At 38.3% G+C, this 18,520-nt stretch overlaps 1 protein-coding gene across 4 annotated transcripts in view; it reads left to right on the top strand.

Moving 5' to 3' along the window:
- LOC126469873 (exocyst complex component 1) overlaps positions 1–18,520 on the top strand; it is a 273,287-nt gene that overhangs the window by 107,028 nt on the left and 147,739 nt on the right. For all 4 annotated transcript variants that reach the window (XR_007586087.1, XM_050097195.1, XM_050097194.1 and 1 more), the window contains 2 exons: positions 5,172–5,280; positions 15,997–16,154. Coding sequence is in view for 3 of the 4 variants with exons in the window: in XM_050097195.1 (XP_049953152.1) it covers positions 5,172–5,280; positions 15,997–16,154 (267 nt within the window). In the remaining variant the exon portion in view is untranslated. The remainder of the gene's footprint in view (positions 1–5,171; positions 5,281–15,996; positions 16,155–18,520) is intronic.

Here is an 18,520-nt window from a genome sequence, read left to right as displayed (position 1 = left end):
ACTGTTGCAGCTGATGATGTAATAACACAAGTGGCTTCAGAAAATTTACTATTTGCACCACCAGTTCCATTGTGTGTTGTGTGCCTGCATATTTAACACAGAGAGCTTCTTGATGTACAAAACAGTAAAGCCCATACAAATTGTGTTTCGATTGTTATAATTTTTAGCTCTTTTGTTGTCAACTATATCTTAATTATTCTGGCACTGTGTTGTAAAGCTCTTTCATAGCAAATTTGTGGTATCCACCAATTATACAACTACATAATAGGTACTGAGAGTTCTCATCCTTCTCCTCTATAGTGCTTATTTATTTTTAAAGGCTGTGATGATAGATTGCTAGACTGCCCCCTTTTGTGCACATGGCCACTGGACGTGTGAACTTCCTTTTTAGCATAAACAAATAGTGAAGGATGAACAGTGCTTACACCACAATTCTTATGAATTGCAGAAAGTCAAACCAACTAAAATAAGCTGCACCAAATGCTGGAAGAAAATGTTGTATCCCACTCCCAAATGATATTTCGTACTGTACCAAGGAGTACCGGGTAAATCTGCGATATACCAAGTAGTACAGAGACAAGCTGAACCTCAGACTATACATGGGCAGCACATTGGTATTTTACAGGCCGTGGCCAACCCTGTTCTACACCTTTCTTTTGCTGCAGCCACCAAAAACGGCCTGCATGAAAGTTTCCCTAATAAGACATGCATGTATCCTATTGTGACATTGTTGCAGTATGCATGTGTGGATAGCCTTTGGAGTTAATATCCAACTTCAAGAGCCATTTTGCTTATATAAAGCATCATCTCTTGTTATAAAATCTGGCTAGGTAGCCAGTTTTCTACACTTGGCATCGGATTCTTGTGCCTTTTTGTAATTCCTCTATAAGCACACCATTAATTGCAGGATCTTAATTTTCCTAATCAAGGCACCTGCATTCTGAATTTAATGTACCAGGCTTGTGTTTGATTATGTCATATTCATTAAGTATTAAGGCCCATCTAACAAGTTTGCTGCTGGGATCTTTTAAACTCAGCAACCATTGTGAGGGCACATGATCGACTGGTGCGAAATGACACCCATATGGATAAAGTAATGGGTGCCAAAATAGTGTTGGAAGTTATTTTTCTGTGGTGGTGTAATTTTCCTCAGCTTGAATCAGTTAGTATGGTGCATAACTAGTTAGTTTTTTTGTGCTGTCTCTGTTTGACTCAAAATGCAGCCTACATGTGATCTTGCTAGAATGTCACTACAAGGTAAGAAGTAGCACAAATTCCAGGCAAGCAGGTGAACTTGATAGAATTTCTTTGATTTTTAATGTGGCACACCCACAATCCAACCAAAAGGCATTCCCTTCTTCAGTAATATTGTGAGAGGTTTCACAGTGGCTGCATAGCTCTCCATGAAACAACAATAGTAATTTGTTATCCGAAGAAATGACTGCAGTTCTTTAACATACCTTGGTGCTGGAAAATTGTCCATTGTGTTCATTAACTGCTGGTCTGGTCTTAATCCATCTGCCGAAAGATAGCGCACTTGTGATTGTGTGAAATTGATTTTTTTTTAAATTTCAAATTTAGATTAGCGTCACTAACATGAGTTCAGTTACCACATTTTTCAGTTGTACTGTGTGCTCTCTCACTGTACTTGAAAAAACAGTTATGTCATCTAGGTATACTAGACAGATGAATGGCCTTAAACCCCATAATAAGCCTTTTCTCCATTACTGATTTTCTTGGGGACAATCGCTATTGGTGAAACCTAGGGACTGAAAGAAGGTTGAATTACTCCTGTTTCTAGCAAATCTGAAATATTTTTCTCTAGTACAAGCAGCAAGTGATAGGGTAGGCATTATGGTTTCTGTGTTATAGGCCTAGCATCACCCATAGGAATCTCATGGTATGTTAAGGAGGTTGCTGGAAATTGTTTCTTTTCTTCAAACAAAGTTGCAAATTTGGCTGGAACAGGATACAATATATCCTGCTATGACTTCCACAGGAGTTAAAAGTTTCTTTCCAATTTCTACTTCTAAAGGTGATGTAACTGAGGTGGAATTTATGTAAACTGTTCTTTCAGGCTATGAGTTTTTCTGGTGGGCTGTTGTCCCATAAGTATTTACTTCGCGCACTTTGATGAGCATGGCACACCGGGAAATTTTAATATTTCTGCTTCCAGAATTACTTATGCTTACATGCAAAAATGTACCCTCGTCTGATACACTCATTCTAGATAACCATCACTTCACATGCATCTGCTTACCATCTAAAACTTCATTTCTTGTTGATGGATCCACTAAGAAAATATCTCCCCTTAAAAAATCTCTCTTCACCTCTATCCAAATGCTTTTTTCTGTACCATTCAATATTTTCTCAGTTTTGTTCCACTTCGACGCTGTAGTACATGGTTTAGTGGGTTGTCAGAATGTGTCCATTTGTTCTGGACTCCCTAATGTTCATGTAGTGAGAACACTGCAAAAATGGTGGACATTTCTATCAATCTGGGGTTCCTGTGTTTGGAAGATAACTGTGTGTTGAAAATGGTACAAGAAATCATTGCCTAAGATAGCATCAGAATCATGGTCATGCTTCCACACAACTTCAAATGTGAACTGGTACTGCCATCCATCTTATCCATTCAGTGTACAACCCCATAGTATTAGTTCTCTACTGTGATTAGATTTAATGAACAAAACACTCATTTGCGCATCTGTATGAATGATAAAGGTAGATGGTCTGTTGTTGTTTTTACCTTGCAAAGTTATGTCTGCCGTTTTAACAAGTCCTATCTCTCTTACTGTATTTGCTTTGCAGAGGTGGAGTGAGGGACAGTGGCAGAACCTCTCCTGTTCATCTTTCTCAACTTTGCATTCCTTTGAGCACCTCAGTAACCTATTTGATTAGCCAAGCGATGCCTTAAAGCCAGACAATTTGCTCTCTTGTGTTTAATCTTTTTACTGTAGGTACATGCCGGTGCCCAGCACTCGGGAGCCTTGTAGCATGAGTGTTTGCAATGAGACCAGTGCACTTGGCAATGAATGCACATCTAGTTGGTTTTTCCCACATGGGAGATTGGACAAATTGCTGGCACTCCTCAAATAGAAACAAGTGTTATGTGTCTTCCCTTAGTGTGCTCGGCGAAGCACCTTTCACCTCAGCATGGTATGTGCTTTGCTGGCCATGATTTGGCTTATTACAGCATGAACCAATTGAGTGTTGTAGTATCAATGGAAAGGCAGTTGGCAAAAAGGATGGTCTCTTTGTAAAATTTAAACAATAAAAGTTTCTTGCATTTGGGGCCTGGGAGCACCTCTAGAGTTGCTCTTTGTGATTACAGTTTTCATTGGAAATGCAATTTGAAAGTAATGGGTAAATATATCAATGAAGCTGTTAAATTTTTCATCCATGTCATTAATTTTATAAATCTGTGACCATTTTTCTTCGTTAAGTAAGCTGTTGAAGTAGTCTGCTATCCTGACTCTATCATCAACAAATGATTGTTAAAGACATGTTCCCAATACTGCCTTTTACTTTCAAGCTTAGTATTTGAACTGTTTAGTCACTGAAGCCTGCATTCAAAATGTTTAGTGAAGTGCTGTGTAAACTCTTCTTGACTAGGAACTGATGTACAGCTGTTTCCCAAGTTTGTATACTGGGGTTGCAGCATTTATTTCAGCATTTTTCATAGGTTGTAGCAAGGCTCAGAAGGGCCTCTTTGTTTCCACTTCTTGCAAAAAAAAAAAAAAAAAAAGTAAGTGTCCACAATTTATCAAATTACATTCTATTTTAAATGTCATAGGAAAATTCATGTAGAATGTAAATATTTTTGGATTAAAGAAGACCACTCACTAGAGAGCAGAAGCATTGAGTTGTTGATAGGCACACACAAATGGAAGATAAGTTGTTAGTGTTTGGAGTTATCCTTTGAAGAGCTAGAGTTAAAACACACACACACACACACACACACACACACACACACACACACACACACACACAGTATTTTGTCAGGTGGGCTGTTGGGGGTGGGGCAGGGGGGGGGGGCAGATGAGGGGCTAGCGGTGAGTGGATCGCAGCTTGGAGGGAGGCAGGCAACCAGTTTCCCAGCTAGGAATGCGGTGGCTGGTATGTGGGCTTGGCCCGTATTTTAGGGACCAGGGGGTGGGGGGTAGTGCAAGTTACAAGCGACCTTCAGCCTATGTGCATTTTATAAATTTTAGTGAACATTTTAATCTTGTAATTTTTCAACTACATTTGACACCATGTATTGTAACTAATGGATCTAAAAGCACAAATATTGAGTGCTCTAAGTGGTGTTATCGCATCTGTTTCTTCTTTCATGAACAGGTCACTTAGGACAATCTGAAGTCAACATTTATTGGTCTTCCTTTTAGCCCAATAATCTTTCATGTGCAACAAGTGATTATGCTTCTGTTGCTCTGTCTATGTCTGTTATTTGATCTTTTTCTCTTCTTCCTCAAAATCGTGTGTTTGTGAGAATTTGCTGATTACATCTTAGTCCTGTAGATTTTTCAGTTCTAGTTTTTTAATTATTTTTTTCACCTGTTGGGTTTAGTAATTTCTTTTTAAAGTATGTGTATCTGATGGGTGAGCTTGTTTCAGTCCATTCTTTCTTTGTGTCCCATAAGTTGCATTCCTCCCATACACATTCCAACTGTGATTTTAGGGATTAGTCAGTAGGTTTATGCATTCAGTTGTAGGTGATGTAGTCCATCTTTCATTCTCTGTTATAATCATCTGTTGATGAAACTTTTTTTGAAAATTTCTTCAGTCTATTCTAATTACTGTTATTTCTTGAATCAGTGGGTTTGAATACTGTTTTCAGTATATATCCTTGTTGCTGTGATATTTTTCAAGATGCTTTTGAACTCAGGCCTACTGATTGGAGACCCTGACAATTCTAATTTTTTTTCTTCTCTTTGTACTTATGTATTCTGAGGTTTCATCAATTTTCTAGCCTTTATACAATTATTCAGTACATCCTTCTCATCACTATGTCACCTTTTTAGTTTTTTCTGTATATGTTACATGGAATTCTATGCTTAAAGTAGATTAATTTTGTTGTAAACATTGAAAACTACAATATTAATTTAATATAATGTCCTTTAATATTTTTATCACAGTCTTTGATTAAAAAAATAATCTCACCTTTTCAGAATTATACAAAATACTTCCCAAAGCAACCACTGCCCTTTCAGAACATTCCAAGAGACTACAGTCGAGCTCAAAGCATTCAAGTTCCAAGTGAAGTTATAGTTACATCAGGTAAGGTTCGATAAGTAATTGTTATTTTATAAATGTTAACATTTCTGTGAAAATCACAGTGTCATAAAAGAAACCTATTAAATGTGTGGGAACACGGGACAATGACTGCTGCAGAATTGTAGCCAATGCATTTTTCAAGTGCTGCCTTTGATCAGTCATTTTAGATTTGTCAGCCATAAAAAATTAATGATTGCAGATTGCTGTGTATTAAGATTGGAGCTTGTGCTTTGTTCGTTATGTCTGTACTGATGTTCATGTAGAGAGTGGGGCTAACAAGAATGAGACAACATATCATCACTGTGGGCTGCACAGTCGTTTTCCTTCCTTTGTATAGTGTCACAGACGAAGCTGTGTAGCACCGTCACTGTGGTGTAGCGGTTATGATACTAGACTTGCATGCAGGGTTGTGAGCTCAAAACTTTAATTTCTGTATTCAGTTCGAGGACATTCTAGATGTATCCACAAATATCAAAAATCATTGTACTGCAATGTTCTGTAACTGTATATATATCGTATGTGTTCTGGCCGGAGGCAGTTTGCTCCGCACTCTTGTATGTGCAAGTGCTGAATAAACCTTCGTTAAGTGAAGTTAGTATTCTTCATTCATCGAATTACACCTTCTTCTACGTGACAGTATTCTGGTGGAGGCGCTGGGTATTGGAACTTGTGATAGCGCACATTATCGACGACACAGTGGCTCCCAACAGGCCGTGACCGAGCCATCGTTTACGTGGCAAGAAATCCAAATTCTAGCCATATTCAACAGATCACAATCTATCAGAGACAGAAGAAGAATAGGACGTTACGATGACAGCAACTGTGTGCCACCACATGAGACGTCCTTCCGGGTTATCTGGTGACGGTGGCCAAGATCCAAACAAGTGACTGAAGGTATATGAGTTTATAGCCAAAGTTAACAAATGAGATGACACCGTGTGTTTGGCCAACATATTTTTCTACTTGGAGGGCACAGCCAAGCAATGGTATGAGAACAACGAGGAGAAGTTCACAAGCTGGGAAGTATTTCAGGCAGAACTGCACAAGTATTTCGGCGACATACAATGACAGAAGTGCAAGGCTGAAGACAAATTAAAGCGTAGGGCACAGCGTCCAGGAGAAACTACAGCATTATACATTCTAGACGTCTTGGAGTTGTGTAAAATAGTGAATCCTAGAATGAAGGAGGAAGATAAGGTTGCACATCTCACGAAGGGTGTTGCTGAGGACATGTATCAATCCCTACTCCTGAAGGGGGTTTCGACAGCAGATGACTTCGTAAAATGGTGCCAGTTATCAAGACAACACATCAAAAAAGAATTACACGCAAGAAGTTTGAACGGCTTCCAAATGTTGTATCGATATCTGCGATGGAGGAAGAAACTGATTCCACAAGTGTTCATCAGGTAGTGACGGGGGAAGATCAGAAGGCACTTGGATTGCGTGGCGAGCAAAAAACCGAGACACTTCAAGAGGTCATAGGGGAGGAAGTGGAACAGACATTGAACCCAATCTCGTGTCCTTCATTTCCCTTTAAAACTGTGAACAAGTGGAGACCCGGGCGAAGTTACGTTCTTACAATGCCGCATGAGGAACCTGTTTGAGCACCAAGGAAGACTGACGTCTAGAGAATCCAGGATAACCAACCAGTATGTTTCCACCACAGACGACCGGGACATGTGGTGCGCTGTTGTCGAGAAAGGCGGAAGATGTTTGATGACGCCCACACCAGAAGACAGCAGACCGATCTTAGCCGACGTCAACTCTGGGATGTCGGAGTTGAACAAGAAGGATGTGGGTGCCGGACGATGTAGGTCACAATCACCGCAAGCTAGCTGCTGGAGAAGATGCTCCCCAACATTCTGATCAAGGTCTCCATTGCTGTTTAGAAGCTCCAGCTGATCACCTAGCCACCGCAACCTAGAAAACCAAAGGGTGCGACCTTCCTTGGAGGTGACGCTGTTGAGGAGAAAACTCCTGTCGTCGATCACTACAAAAATGATAGGAAACTGTCAATATCCTCATGGGTGGCCGACCAGCCCAAGCTCTTGTGGACCCTGGAGCATCATATTTAGTCATTTCGGAGAAGTACCATCGCCAGTTGCAGAAAACCGTATTTGTTGACAACAAAACATCTCTGCTGGAGATGGCTAATGGGAAATATGTAAATCCTACTGAAAGATGTGTCATTCGTGTGGGTATACATGGCCATACACAGCCCTTAGAATTCATCGTCTTACAAGAGTGTAGTCATGATGTCATTCTCAGATGGGACTTTTTGATAGCTTCTCAGGCAATTATGGACTGTGGTCGCTCAAAGATTATGCTAGACGAGATGAGGTACTGTGGGCAGGAAGATGCGCATCTGAGTGTGTGGAGACTATGTGTGCTGGATGAAGTGATCATTCCTGCAGACAGCACTAGAAAGGTAACTGTCATGTGTCATGCCATGCATCAACCCATGGATCTTGTAATGGAATGTAAGAGAAGCATACCACTGAAGAATAACTTGGTCATCCTAGCCTCTGTTGTCTCATTTAAGAACAGAGTCGGTAAATTGTGGGTAGTTAACTGTCTCCGAGAACTGCAGATCCTTCCAAGATACATGTGTGTAGCAAATGCAGAGCCGTTAATTGCAGAACAGATGAGCATCATAGAAACCTCCCATGCCAAGTCTGTGGGCAAAATTAGTGCTACCACTACGAGATAAGATCTTCTAGCTCGACTATCACCAGATCTCACTAAGGAACATTAGAAGAAGCTACTTGCCCTTCTTCAAGAGTTCTCTGAATGCTTCAATCCACAGGTGAAGAGAAAATCAGACAAATCGACGGTGAAGCACCGGATTAACACTGGAGACCATCAACCAATAAGCCAGAGAGCATACCATGTGTCAGCAATGGAACATCAAATAATTCATGACAAGGTAGAAAAAATGATGAAGAATGACATCATTCGGCCTTCGCAGAGCCCATGGTCGTCACCAGTGGTTCTCGTCAGGAAGAAAGATGGCAGTTGGCGCTTTTGTGTTGATTACAGGAAGCTTAATAAGATAACTAAAAAAGACATTTACCCTCTTCTACGAATTGACGATACACCAGATTTTCTGAAGGGGGCTAAGTTTTTCTCAACCATGGACATGTACTCGGGATACTGGCAAATCTATGTAGATGAGGTGATCTTGAGAAAAATGCATTCATCACTCCTGAGTGCCTGTATGAGCTTAATTAAGGTAATGCCGTTTGGTTTGTGTAATGCACTTGCAACTTTTGAACGGATGATGGATAATCTTCTAAGTCACCTGAAGTGGACAATATCTTTGTTATTTAGATGACATTATAGTGTTCTCAGAGACATTTAATGAACACATAAAGAGACTGAGGGCCATTCTCAAGTGTCTCCAACAAGGCGGACTGAAACTTAATCCAAGAAAGTATCTCTCTGGAGAAAAAGAAATCAAAATACTTGGACACTTTGTGTCAGACGAAGATTATATTTTCCTTTATGTAAATTGCCACCCAACTGTGCCTGCTGTTTTTCCTGCAATAGTAAAAAGACAAAATGAATTTATTTATTTTTGTATTTTGAACTGATTCTGGGTTAAGCCAGTGTTCAGAAATCACACTGAGATATCTTTTAGTTCATAAGTTAACAGTATATTAATTGCATCACTCTTATTATGCAGGGATTGCGCATTATAGTGATAAATTTTTAGATCAGGTGTATTCACGACTTGGTAGTTGGGAGTCATATTTAGAGCATCACATACCTTCAGTTTAAATTGGGGTCACCAGTTGTGTTGTCTTTTCATTCTTCTTTCTTGCTCATTTTACTTTCCTAGCGGTTGTAAGTAAGATGTACAGGAAGCTGATAGATTTTTCTAGTCCTTAAAAGTCTTTCGTTAATTACTTCACTGACACTGTCACAAACCTACCCTTCTCCTTTATAGCTTAAATGCATTCCATACTTCATGTGCAGAATTAGATATAGCTTGCTTATATCCAGTATGCTGCACTTGGCGTATTGTGAACACAGTTTCCTTATTTTAAAGTTTGTTTTCTGAATTCTTTTACTTAAACATGAACCATAAATTGGACCGTTCCTATGAGGCAGTGTGGCAACTGCTGTGTTTCTGAATTGTTAGTGAAAATTCTGCAGAGTTTTCACACAAACCTCTGCTTCATTTTATGCCACCTCATTTGATCCTATTATACAGACAATAAACTCATTTTCTGCGTTAGTTTCATCTGTGAGTTAGTGTTTCCAATAATTTTACATCCCACTTGGGGTTTCACCACACTACTCACTGCTATGTCACAATATTTCTCTTGAAACATGCTGAATACTTTTCTGCTGTGACTGTCTGTTAGTAAAAGTACACCACTCTTTTTCCTTGATGATCTGTGTTTGCTTTGAACATTAGATGCAAAAACACTATTCACTTTCGTCTGACTCATTTTTACAAGCTCACGGTCATTAAGAGAGTGGTTATCACAATCACTTGTTTGCAAAACATGATATTTGTTTTTATCGGAAAATACAGAGTTTGTAGTTCTTTTTGTGGTTGAAGAGCTACCTTTATGTGATAATTGTATCCAATTTGATGATTTATTACTTTTGACTTGGGTAACTTCACTTACTGAAGGCTTCGATCACAGATCCCAATTTTAATTCTTGAGTAAGTCAACATCTCTTTTTAAAGTATTGACTGTGAATTGTAAGCATGAAATTTGTTTGTTTAGTGTTGTTATTTCAGTATTACAATTCTTACAAACTCTCTGCTCTAGTGATGAGCATTTAGTCAGAGTGATTTATCCACATGCAGCAATTTGTACTTTTCGCAAATATTGATTTTTGGATGCAATTTTTATTGCTTTGTATATTTAAAAAATTCTTTGTATCGCTATAGCCCATACATGGCATAGAACTTATCTAACAGTGAAAAATGTAGCTTTGGAGACACATTTTAAAGAATGTATCTTTTAGTTAGATATTAAATTTTTCTACTTGTCCAATGACAAAATCTTTTTCCAAATAATAATAATAATAATAATAATAATAATAATAATAATAATAATTCCCGTGGAGGCCCGGGAAAAGAATAGGCTTCCGGTATGTTCTGCCAGTCGTAAAAGGCGACGAAAAGAACAAACCACTAATAGGGCTAACCCCCCTTTTAGTGTGATTAGTTGGTTCAGGAAAGAACTAAACAAGCCTCGGACAAGCGCCGTCATGGTCGGGGACGACGCATGAACCCTATGCCCGCCCACAATGGTAACGACACTGCTAGCCAACTGGAAAATGATTCAAATCCAAATAGAGGTGTTTTGCAGGATATGCTTCCTGCAACCACCCTAGAAGGAAAACAAAGACAGAGGATGAGATGGTCAGATGAAGTTAATTGACACCTCATGTTCTGTTATTACCAAGCAACAAACCTAGGAACCAACACAACTGGATACAGATCACAAGTATACACAACATTTATCACCAGATACCCAGAATTAAAATTTTTAACAGAACAACGACTAGCTGATCAGATCCGTGTAATAATAAAAAATAACAGGATACCCCAGTCAGAATTAGAAAACATCAAACAACAAGTACAACAAATACTGGAACAAAATAATGTGCAATCAGAAGAAGAAGAAGAAGAAGAAGAAGAAAATACAGAAATGGACTCAAACATCCCAGATCAAACAAACAAAGGACAACACGCATCAATTAAACAGTCAGAGGAAAACGAAATCTTAAGACAGCCACATGTTAGATATAGAAGAAAAATTTCAGCTGACATATATAGAATACAAAGACACAAATACAGACATTAGACCATTCTTGCATAGACCGCCAAATAACCCACAAGTCGAAACAACAATAACAACTATCAGTACAATCATACACAACAAAATAAATGAAAACACAACTATGGAAGAGTTACAACTACTGGTTTGTATAGGAGCACTCACTACACTAAATATACACACTAGGCAGAGATCAGAACCAACCAACACACAGAAGAAACCCACAAAACCAGCATGGCAACACAGGCTACATATCAGAATAGAAAAACTGAGAAAAGACATCGGACAGCTAACACAATTTATAAGAAATGAAATGTCAGAAAAAAAAAAACGAAAAAGGTTAGGTAAAATCTCACAACAAGAAGTGATAGAGCAATTAGATGAAAAGAAGCAGAAATTACAAGCATTGGCCAAACGACTTAGAAGATACAAAAAAAGTGAAAATAGAAGGAAACAAAACCAAACATTCAACACAAACCAAAAGAAATTTTGCCAGACAATAGATAACACGCACATTAAAATAGACAATCCAGCAAACATAACAGACATGGAACACTTCTGGAGCAACATATGGTCAAACCCGGTACAACATAACAGGCATGCACGGTGGATACAAGCAGAAACAGATACATACAAGATGATACCACAAATGCCTGAAGTGATAATTTTGCAACATGAAGTCACCCAAGCAATTAATTCTACTCACAATTGGAAAGCCCCTGGAAAAGATAAAATAGCAGATTTCTGGCTAAAGAAATTCACCTCAACACATTCACATCTAACTAAATTATTCAACAGTTACATTGCAGACCCATACACATTCCCTGATACACTTACACATGGAATAACCTATCTGAAACCTAAAGATCAAGCAGACACAGCTAAATATCGCCCCATAACATGCCTACCAACAATATACAAAATATTAACTTCAGTCATTACACAGAAATTAATGACACATACAACACAGAACAAAATTATAAATGAAGAACAAAAAGCCTGTTGCAAAGGAGCACGAGGATGTAAAGAGCAACTGATAATAGATACAGAGGTGACATATCAAGCTAAAACTAAACAAAAGTCACTACACTATGCATACATTGATTACCAAAAAGCTTTTGATAGTGTACTCCACTCATGGTTACTACAAATATTGGAAATATACAAAGTAGATCCTAAATTGATACAGTTCCTAAACATAGTAATGAAAAATTGGAAAACCACACTTAATATTCAAATAATATCACATCACAGCCAATACAGATTAAGCGTGGAATATACCAAGGAGACTCATTAAGTCCTTTCTGGTTCTGCCTTGCTCTGAACCCACTATCCAACATGCTAAATAATACAAATTATGGATACAAATGATTAATGGAAAATCTCATATAAGATGTGAAACAAATACTAACAAAGGGAGAGAGGGGCTGACCAGTACTTACCTCAGCTCAGTACAGCCGATAGATACACATAAAACAGAACTGAAAATTTACATTCCTAGCTTTCGGAACTTTGTTCCTTCATCAGGGAGGAGAGAGGGGAAAAAAGGGAAGAAGGGAAAGTGGATTCAGTTACTCACAACCCAGGTTATGAAGCAACAGGGAAAGGTAAACAGGGAGGGTAGCAAGGATGGAGGCATGGTTGGACAACCATGCCTCCATCCTTGCTACCCTCCCTGTTTACCTTTCCCTGTTGCTTCATAACCTGGGTTGTGAGTAACTGAATCCACTTTCCCTTCTTCCCTTTTTTCCCCTCTCTCCTCCCTGATGAAGGAACAAAGTTCCGAAAGCTAGGAATGTAAATTTTCAGTTCTGTTTTATGTGTATCTATCGGCTGTACTGAGCTGAGGTAAGTACTGGCCAGCCCCTCTCTCTCTTTAAATTATGGATACAATATTACTGGAACATACCCACACAAAATCACACATCCGCTATACATGGATGATCTAAAACTACTGGCAGCAACAAATCAACAACTCAACCAATTACTAAAGATAACAGAAGTATTCAGCAATGATATAAATATGGCTTTTGGAACAGACAAATGTAAGAAATATAGCATAGTCAAGGGAAAACACACTAAACAAGAAGATTACATATTGGATAACCACAGCGACTGCGTAGAAGCGATGGAAAAAACAGATGCCTATAAATATCTAGGATACAGACAAAAAATAGGAATAGATAATACAAATATTAAAGAAGAACTAAAAGAAAAATATAGACAAAGACTAACAAAAATACTGAAAACAGAATTGACAGCAAGAAACAAGACAAAAGCTATAAATACTTATGCTATACCAATATTGACCTACTCATTTGGAGTACTGAAATGGAGTAACACAGACCTAGAAGCACTCAATACACTTACACGATCACAATGCCACAAATATAGAATACATCACATACATTCAGCAACTGAAAGATTCACATTAAGCAGAAAGGAAGGAGGAAGGGGATTTACCGACATAAAAAACCTACATTATGGACAGGTAGACAATTTAAGAAAATTCTTTATAGAACGAGCAGAAACTAGCAAAATACACAAAGCAATCACTCATATAAATACGTCGGCTACACCACTGCAATTTCATAACCACTTCTACAACCCTTTAGATCACATAACATCAACAGATACGAAGAAAGTAAATTGGAAAAAGAAAACACTACATGGCAAGCACCCGTATCATCTAACACAGCCACACATCGATCAAGACGCATCCAACACATAGCTAAAAAAGGCAATATATACAGTGAGATGGAAGGATTCATGATTGCAATACAGGATCAAACAATAAACACCAGATATTACAGCAAGCATATTATTAAAGATCCCAATACCACAACAGATAAATGCAGACTTTGCAAACAACAAATAGAAACAGTAGATCACATCACAAGCGGATGTACAGTACTAGCAAATACAGAATACACCAGAAGACATGACAATGTAGCAAAAATAATACATCAGCAACTTGCCATACAACATAAACTAATAAAACAACACATTCCCACATACAAGTATGCACCACAAAATGTACTGGAGTATGATGAATACAAATTATACTGGAACAGAACCATTATAACAGATAAAACAACACCACGTAACAAACCTGACATCATACTCACCAATAAAAAGAAGAAATTAACACAACTAATCGAAATATCCATACCCAATACAACAAATATACAGAAGAAAACAGGAGAAAAAATTGAAAAATACATCCAACTGGCTGAGGAAGTCAAGGACATGTGGCATCAGAATAAAGTTGACATTATACCAATTATACTATCAACCACAGGAGTCATACCACACAATATCCACCAGTACATCAATGCAATACAGCTACATCCAAACATATATATACAGCTACAGAAATCTGTAATTATTGATACATGTTCAATTACCCGAAAGTTCCTAAATGCAATGTAACATATACCGTACAGTTAAAAGGAAGTCACGCTTGATCGAGGTCCGCTTCACTTTCGATCTTTAACCAGACATGGCTTCTGAGAAGGGAGAGAAATAATAATAATAATAATAATAATAATAATAATAATAATAATAATAATAATAATAATAATACTCCGCCCTCTCTCTGTTCACCTGGTCCCCCCCCCCCCCATTCTCTGTTTACCTGCTATCCACCCTCCCTCTATCCAGCTGCTCCTTTCACCTCTCTCCATCTCCTCCTCTCCCCCTCTAATTCCATCTCCTCCTCTTCCCTCTCTCTGTCCACCTCCTGCTCTTCTGTTTCTTTGTTCATCTCCTCATCCCCCCCCTCCCCCCCTCCTCTCTCTCTCTCTCTCTCTCTCTCTCTCTCTCTCTCTCTCTCACCTTTCTATGCTACACTAAGGATGAGTGATGGATGGTGTAAATCATTAAACAACAAATTTAATATTAGGTTTTCATTTGTTCAAAATATAAAAATTAGATTTCTTTTTTACCCTTTGTATGTGCAACTCAATTACTGCATAAATGGAACCCATATTTTGAGCTCTCTGACATATTGGAACTCTCCCAAATCTGTAATTCCTTGTATCTGGTGACTCCATGAGCGGATTGCAAGCAGTAGACCAATGCTACCCACAAAATATTCTGGTTTCCAACATTCACGACCTGCTATATGACCTCCATAGAACAGGAATCACCATGACTTTCCTTTGAACACCAAGTCACATGGGTATACCGGGCAATGTACTTGTCAAGGATGCAACCATATTGGAAACATTACAAGTGAGCGACCGAGGCACAATGCTCAGTCGCATCTCAGACAGCATATTTTGGGGGTATGAGACAATGGCAAACTACTGCACGTACTAACAAACTCCAAATGGTCAAAAAGAGTACTAAAGAGTGCCGAACTCCACTACAGGCCCCTTGCAAAATGGCAGTCATCTTATACCCCTTTTGTATTGGTCACACCAAATCAGAACATGAATATTGATTGCAACAACCATGAAATAGCTCTTTTGCAAGACACTGTTCATAATGTTTACAGTTTAGTCTCAAACAAGTTATGGCTGGAACAAATGTCTCCCCATTTTATTCTGACCTGTCATCTTCTGAGAGCCCATATTTTTCCAGTTGTCTCTTTGCTTTCACACTGCCTCTTACGCTCTCGTCAGCTACCTATCATTTGGTCTACCCTCAGCCCTTTGCTCTCCACTTTCATTTAATGCATCACCTTTGGGACTCTTTGTGCGCTCATTCTATGTACGTAGCTGTGCCACTTCAGTCTTGCTCTCTTAAACCTTTTTCTCCAAGACGCAACACACACACTTCTGTAGTAGAATTGTGAAGGTAATTTCCTTTCCTGACATTGTGCTTATGAATGTTTTGGTCTGTTTTAAACCATGAATGGAGATTTTGAGTAACATAATTGTGATGCTGAAAATTACATCATTTTTTCCAGGGGGCTATGCAGAACCAGTGGAAGCAGAGGACTATTTAGCACTTACAGATCGTGAGGAAACTGATTTGGAAGTATTGATATCCCAGTGCCAATTTGGAATCAGTAATGCTGAAGCATTTACAGATATGTTAGCAAAAGACCTCTCTGTTCTGGATGGTGTAAGTAAATTATTATAGCTAACTTGTTTATGGTTTATGTAGATGTTTTATCAACTAAAACTGTAGGAAGGTGTAATTTGTTTTCTTCTAATTTTTCTGTTGTACTGCTGGTCAGTTAAGTTCAACTGTTACCATGATTTATCGGTGATACGTTAGAAACAATATAACAATATTGATGGACACCATCTAAGGTCAAAAACAGTATTAATACAGTTTGGTGGCTATGTAGTCACTATCAGAACAACTGTGTGTCCTCATAGCTAGTTCGACAAGATGTCATACTTGTGACCATGGTATTCTTTAGGTTATAATGTTGGCTAAAACTGGTGTTGCCAATGTGCAGCTGCAGTCACTGTTTATCCTGAATTTGCTGCCCCTCTCCATTTCTCCAGTCCCCATCTTACTGCTAACACCCCTCCCCCTGATCTGAGTGTAAATGTTTCCTTGCCTGGTCATGCTTTCTCAGATAAAGTTTTGTAGGTAGTTTTGCAGCAATACCTGCAAAACTTCAAATAATTTTATTTTATGAATGTAGGCACAAAAAAAAGAAAAAATAAATAAACATGGAACAGAAAGGTGAGAGTCAAGTTATGATAAAGAATGTAATCACCTCATACAGGAATATAAGCCTCAGAATGATGATACATGTATGTAATATGCATGTGAACCAGCTCAGGAGACATTGGCTTCCATTGTTTTTTCAGAGATTTTGGAGGAGGTATAATACCATGTGAATGTCTGTCTGAGACAGCCAAGCAGATCTCAATTTGGTTATATTGTTGGCTACTCATTTTTTAAGATATTGTGCTGTTACAAACAATGGCTGTGTCAACATAACTGTTGACAATCATCATCATCCTGGAGTCTTCTCATTCGGTTTAGATAATGTTTATGATATACAAAATTTTATATTCATTTCTCTGAGCAAGGATGATTATATGGAGACATGCACAATCCTCTGTCCACCCTACAGTATACATACTATTCCTTTTTCAAATAATACTGTCTAAATAAGTTACTTTCTTCTTTATTTATTACATAATTGACATGTTTCAACTACTGCTATCATTTTATCCAAACTTGTCACCATCATCTTCTGTCCAAAGACTGGTTTGGTGCAGCTCTTCATGTTGGTGTATTCTGTGCAAGCCTCATCTCTCAATAACAACCACAACCTACATCCATTTGAACTGTACCGTGTTGAAGCCTTGGCCTACCTCTACAATTTTTGCCCATCACACTTCATTCCATTACCAATTTGATGATTCTTTAATGCCCCTGGATGTGTCCTATTAGCTTCTTTTTTCACCAGTTCAAGTTCACTACCTGTTCATTAGTTATTCAATCTAACCATCTCTTCTCCAACTTTCTTCTGTAGTACCACATTTTAAAAGGTTCTACTCATTTCACATCTGAACTGCTTATCGTCCATGTTGCACTTCCATACGAGGCTACACTCCAGACAATTACCTTCAGAAAAGGCGTCCTGACAATTACATTGATATTAAATGTTAACAAATTCCTCTTTTTTTTAGAACTCTTTCTGCATTTTACATCCTTTCTACTTTAGCCATCATCAGTTATATTGCTGCCCAAATAGCAAAACTCTTCTGCTACTTTCAGTATCTCACTTCCTAATATAATTATCTCAGCATTGCCTAATTTAATTTGACTACATTCCATTATCTTTGTTTTACTTTTGTTAATGTTCATGTTATAAACTATTTTCAAGACACTATTCTTTGCGCTCATCTGCTCTACTGAGTCCTTGGTTTCTGTACAAGTTGTAAAGAACCTTTTGCCCCTGTAATTTTTTCCTGCAACCTTCAGAATTTCAAAGAGTGTATTCCAATCAGCATTGTCAAAAACTTTCTTTATGTCTACAAATGCCACGAACATATGTTAGCTTTGCTTCAGTCAGTCTTCTAAGATAAATCATATGCGCAGTATTGGTTCACATGTTCTTTATTTCTCTGCAAGCCAAACTGATGTTCCGCAAAGTTGACTTCTACCAGTTTTTCCATTCTTCTGTAAATACAATGCCTGACAAGAAAAAGAAAGACATGGTTGTACATTAGTGTAACTTCACACATGCAGACACGATTGGCAAGTGTGTAAATGATTCGAGCTGCAATTCTCTCTGACCAGTAGAACGACCACTGGAGTACATTAGAATTGTTCGTATATAGTGTTGTTATGAGGTCTAGTGGGTAAATCAGGTGCTTGATATGCATCAGATGTTGAGTGATAACTGTGAAGGACACAGAGAGATGCTGCATACTTGTGTGAGATAGTATTATCACCATCTGACCGAGTTTAAAAGGGGCCTCATTGTGGGTCTCCACATGACCAGTTAGTTGAATTGT

This window comes from Schistocerca serialis, chromosome 3 (genome assembly GCF_023864345.2).
Source record: "Schistocerca serialis cubense isolate TAMUIC-IGC-003099 chromosome 3, iqSchSeri2.2, whole genome shotgun sequence".
In the NCBI taxonomy this organism is placed as follows: domain Eukaryota; kingdom Metazoa; phylum Arthropoda; class Insecta; order Orthoptera; family Acrididae; genus Schistocerca; species Schistocerca serialis.
The sequence above is the reverse complement of the archived record's forward strand: the minus strand, read 5'-3'. Positions and strand labels throughout refer to the sequence as shown.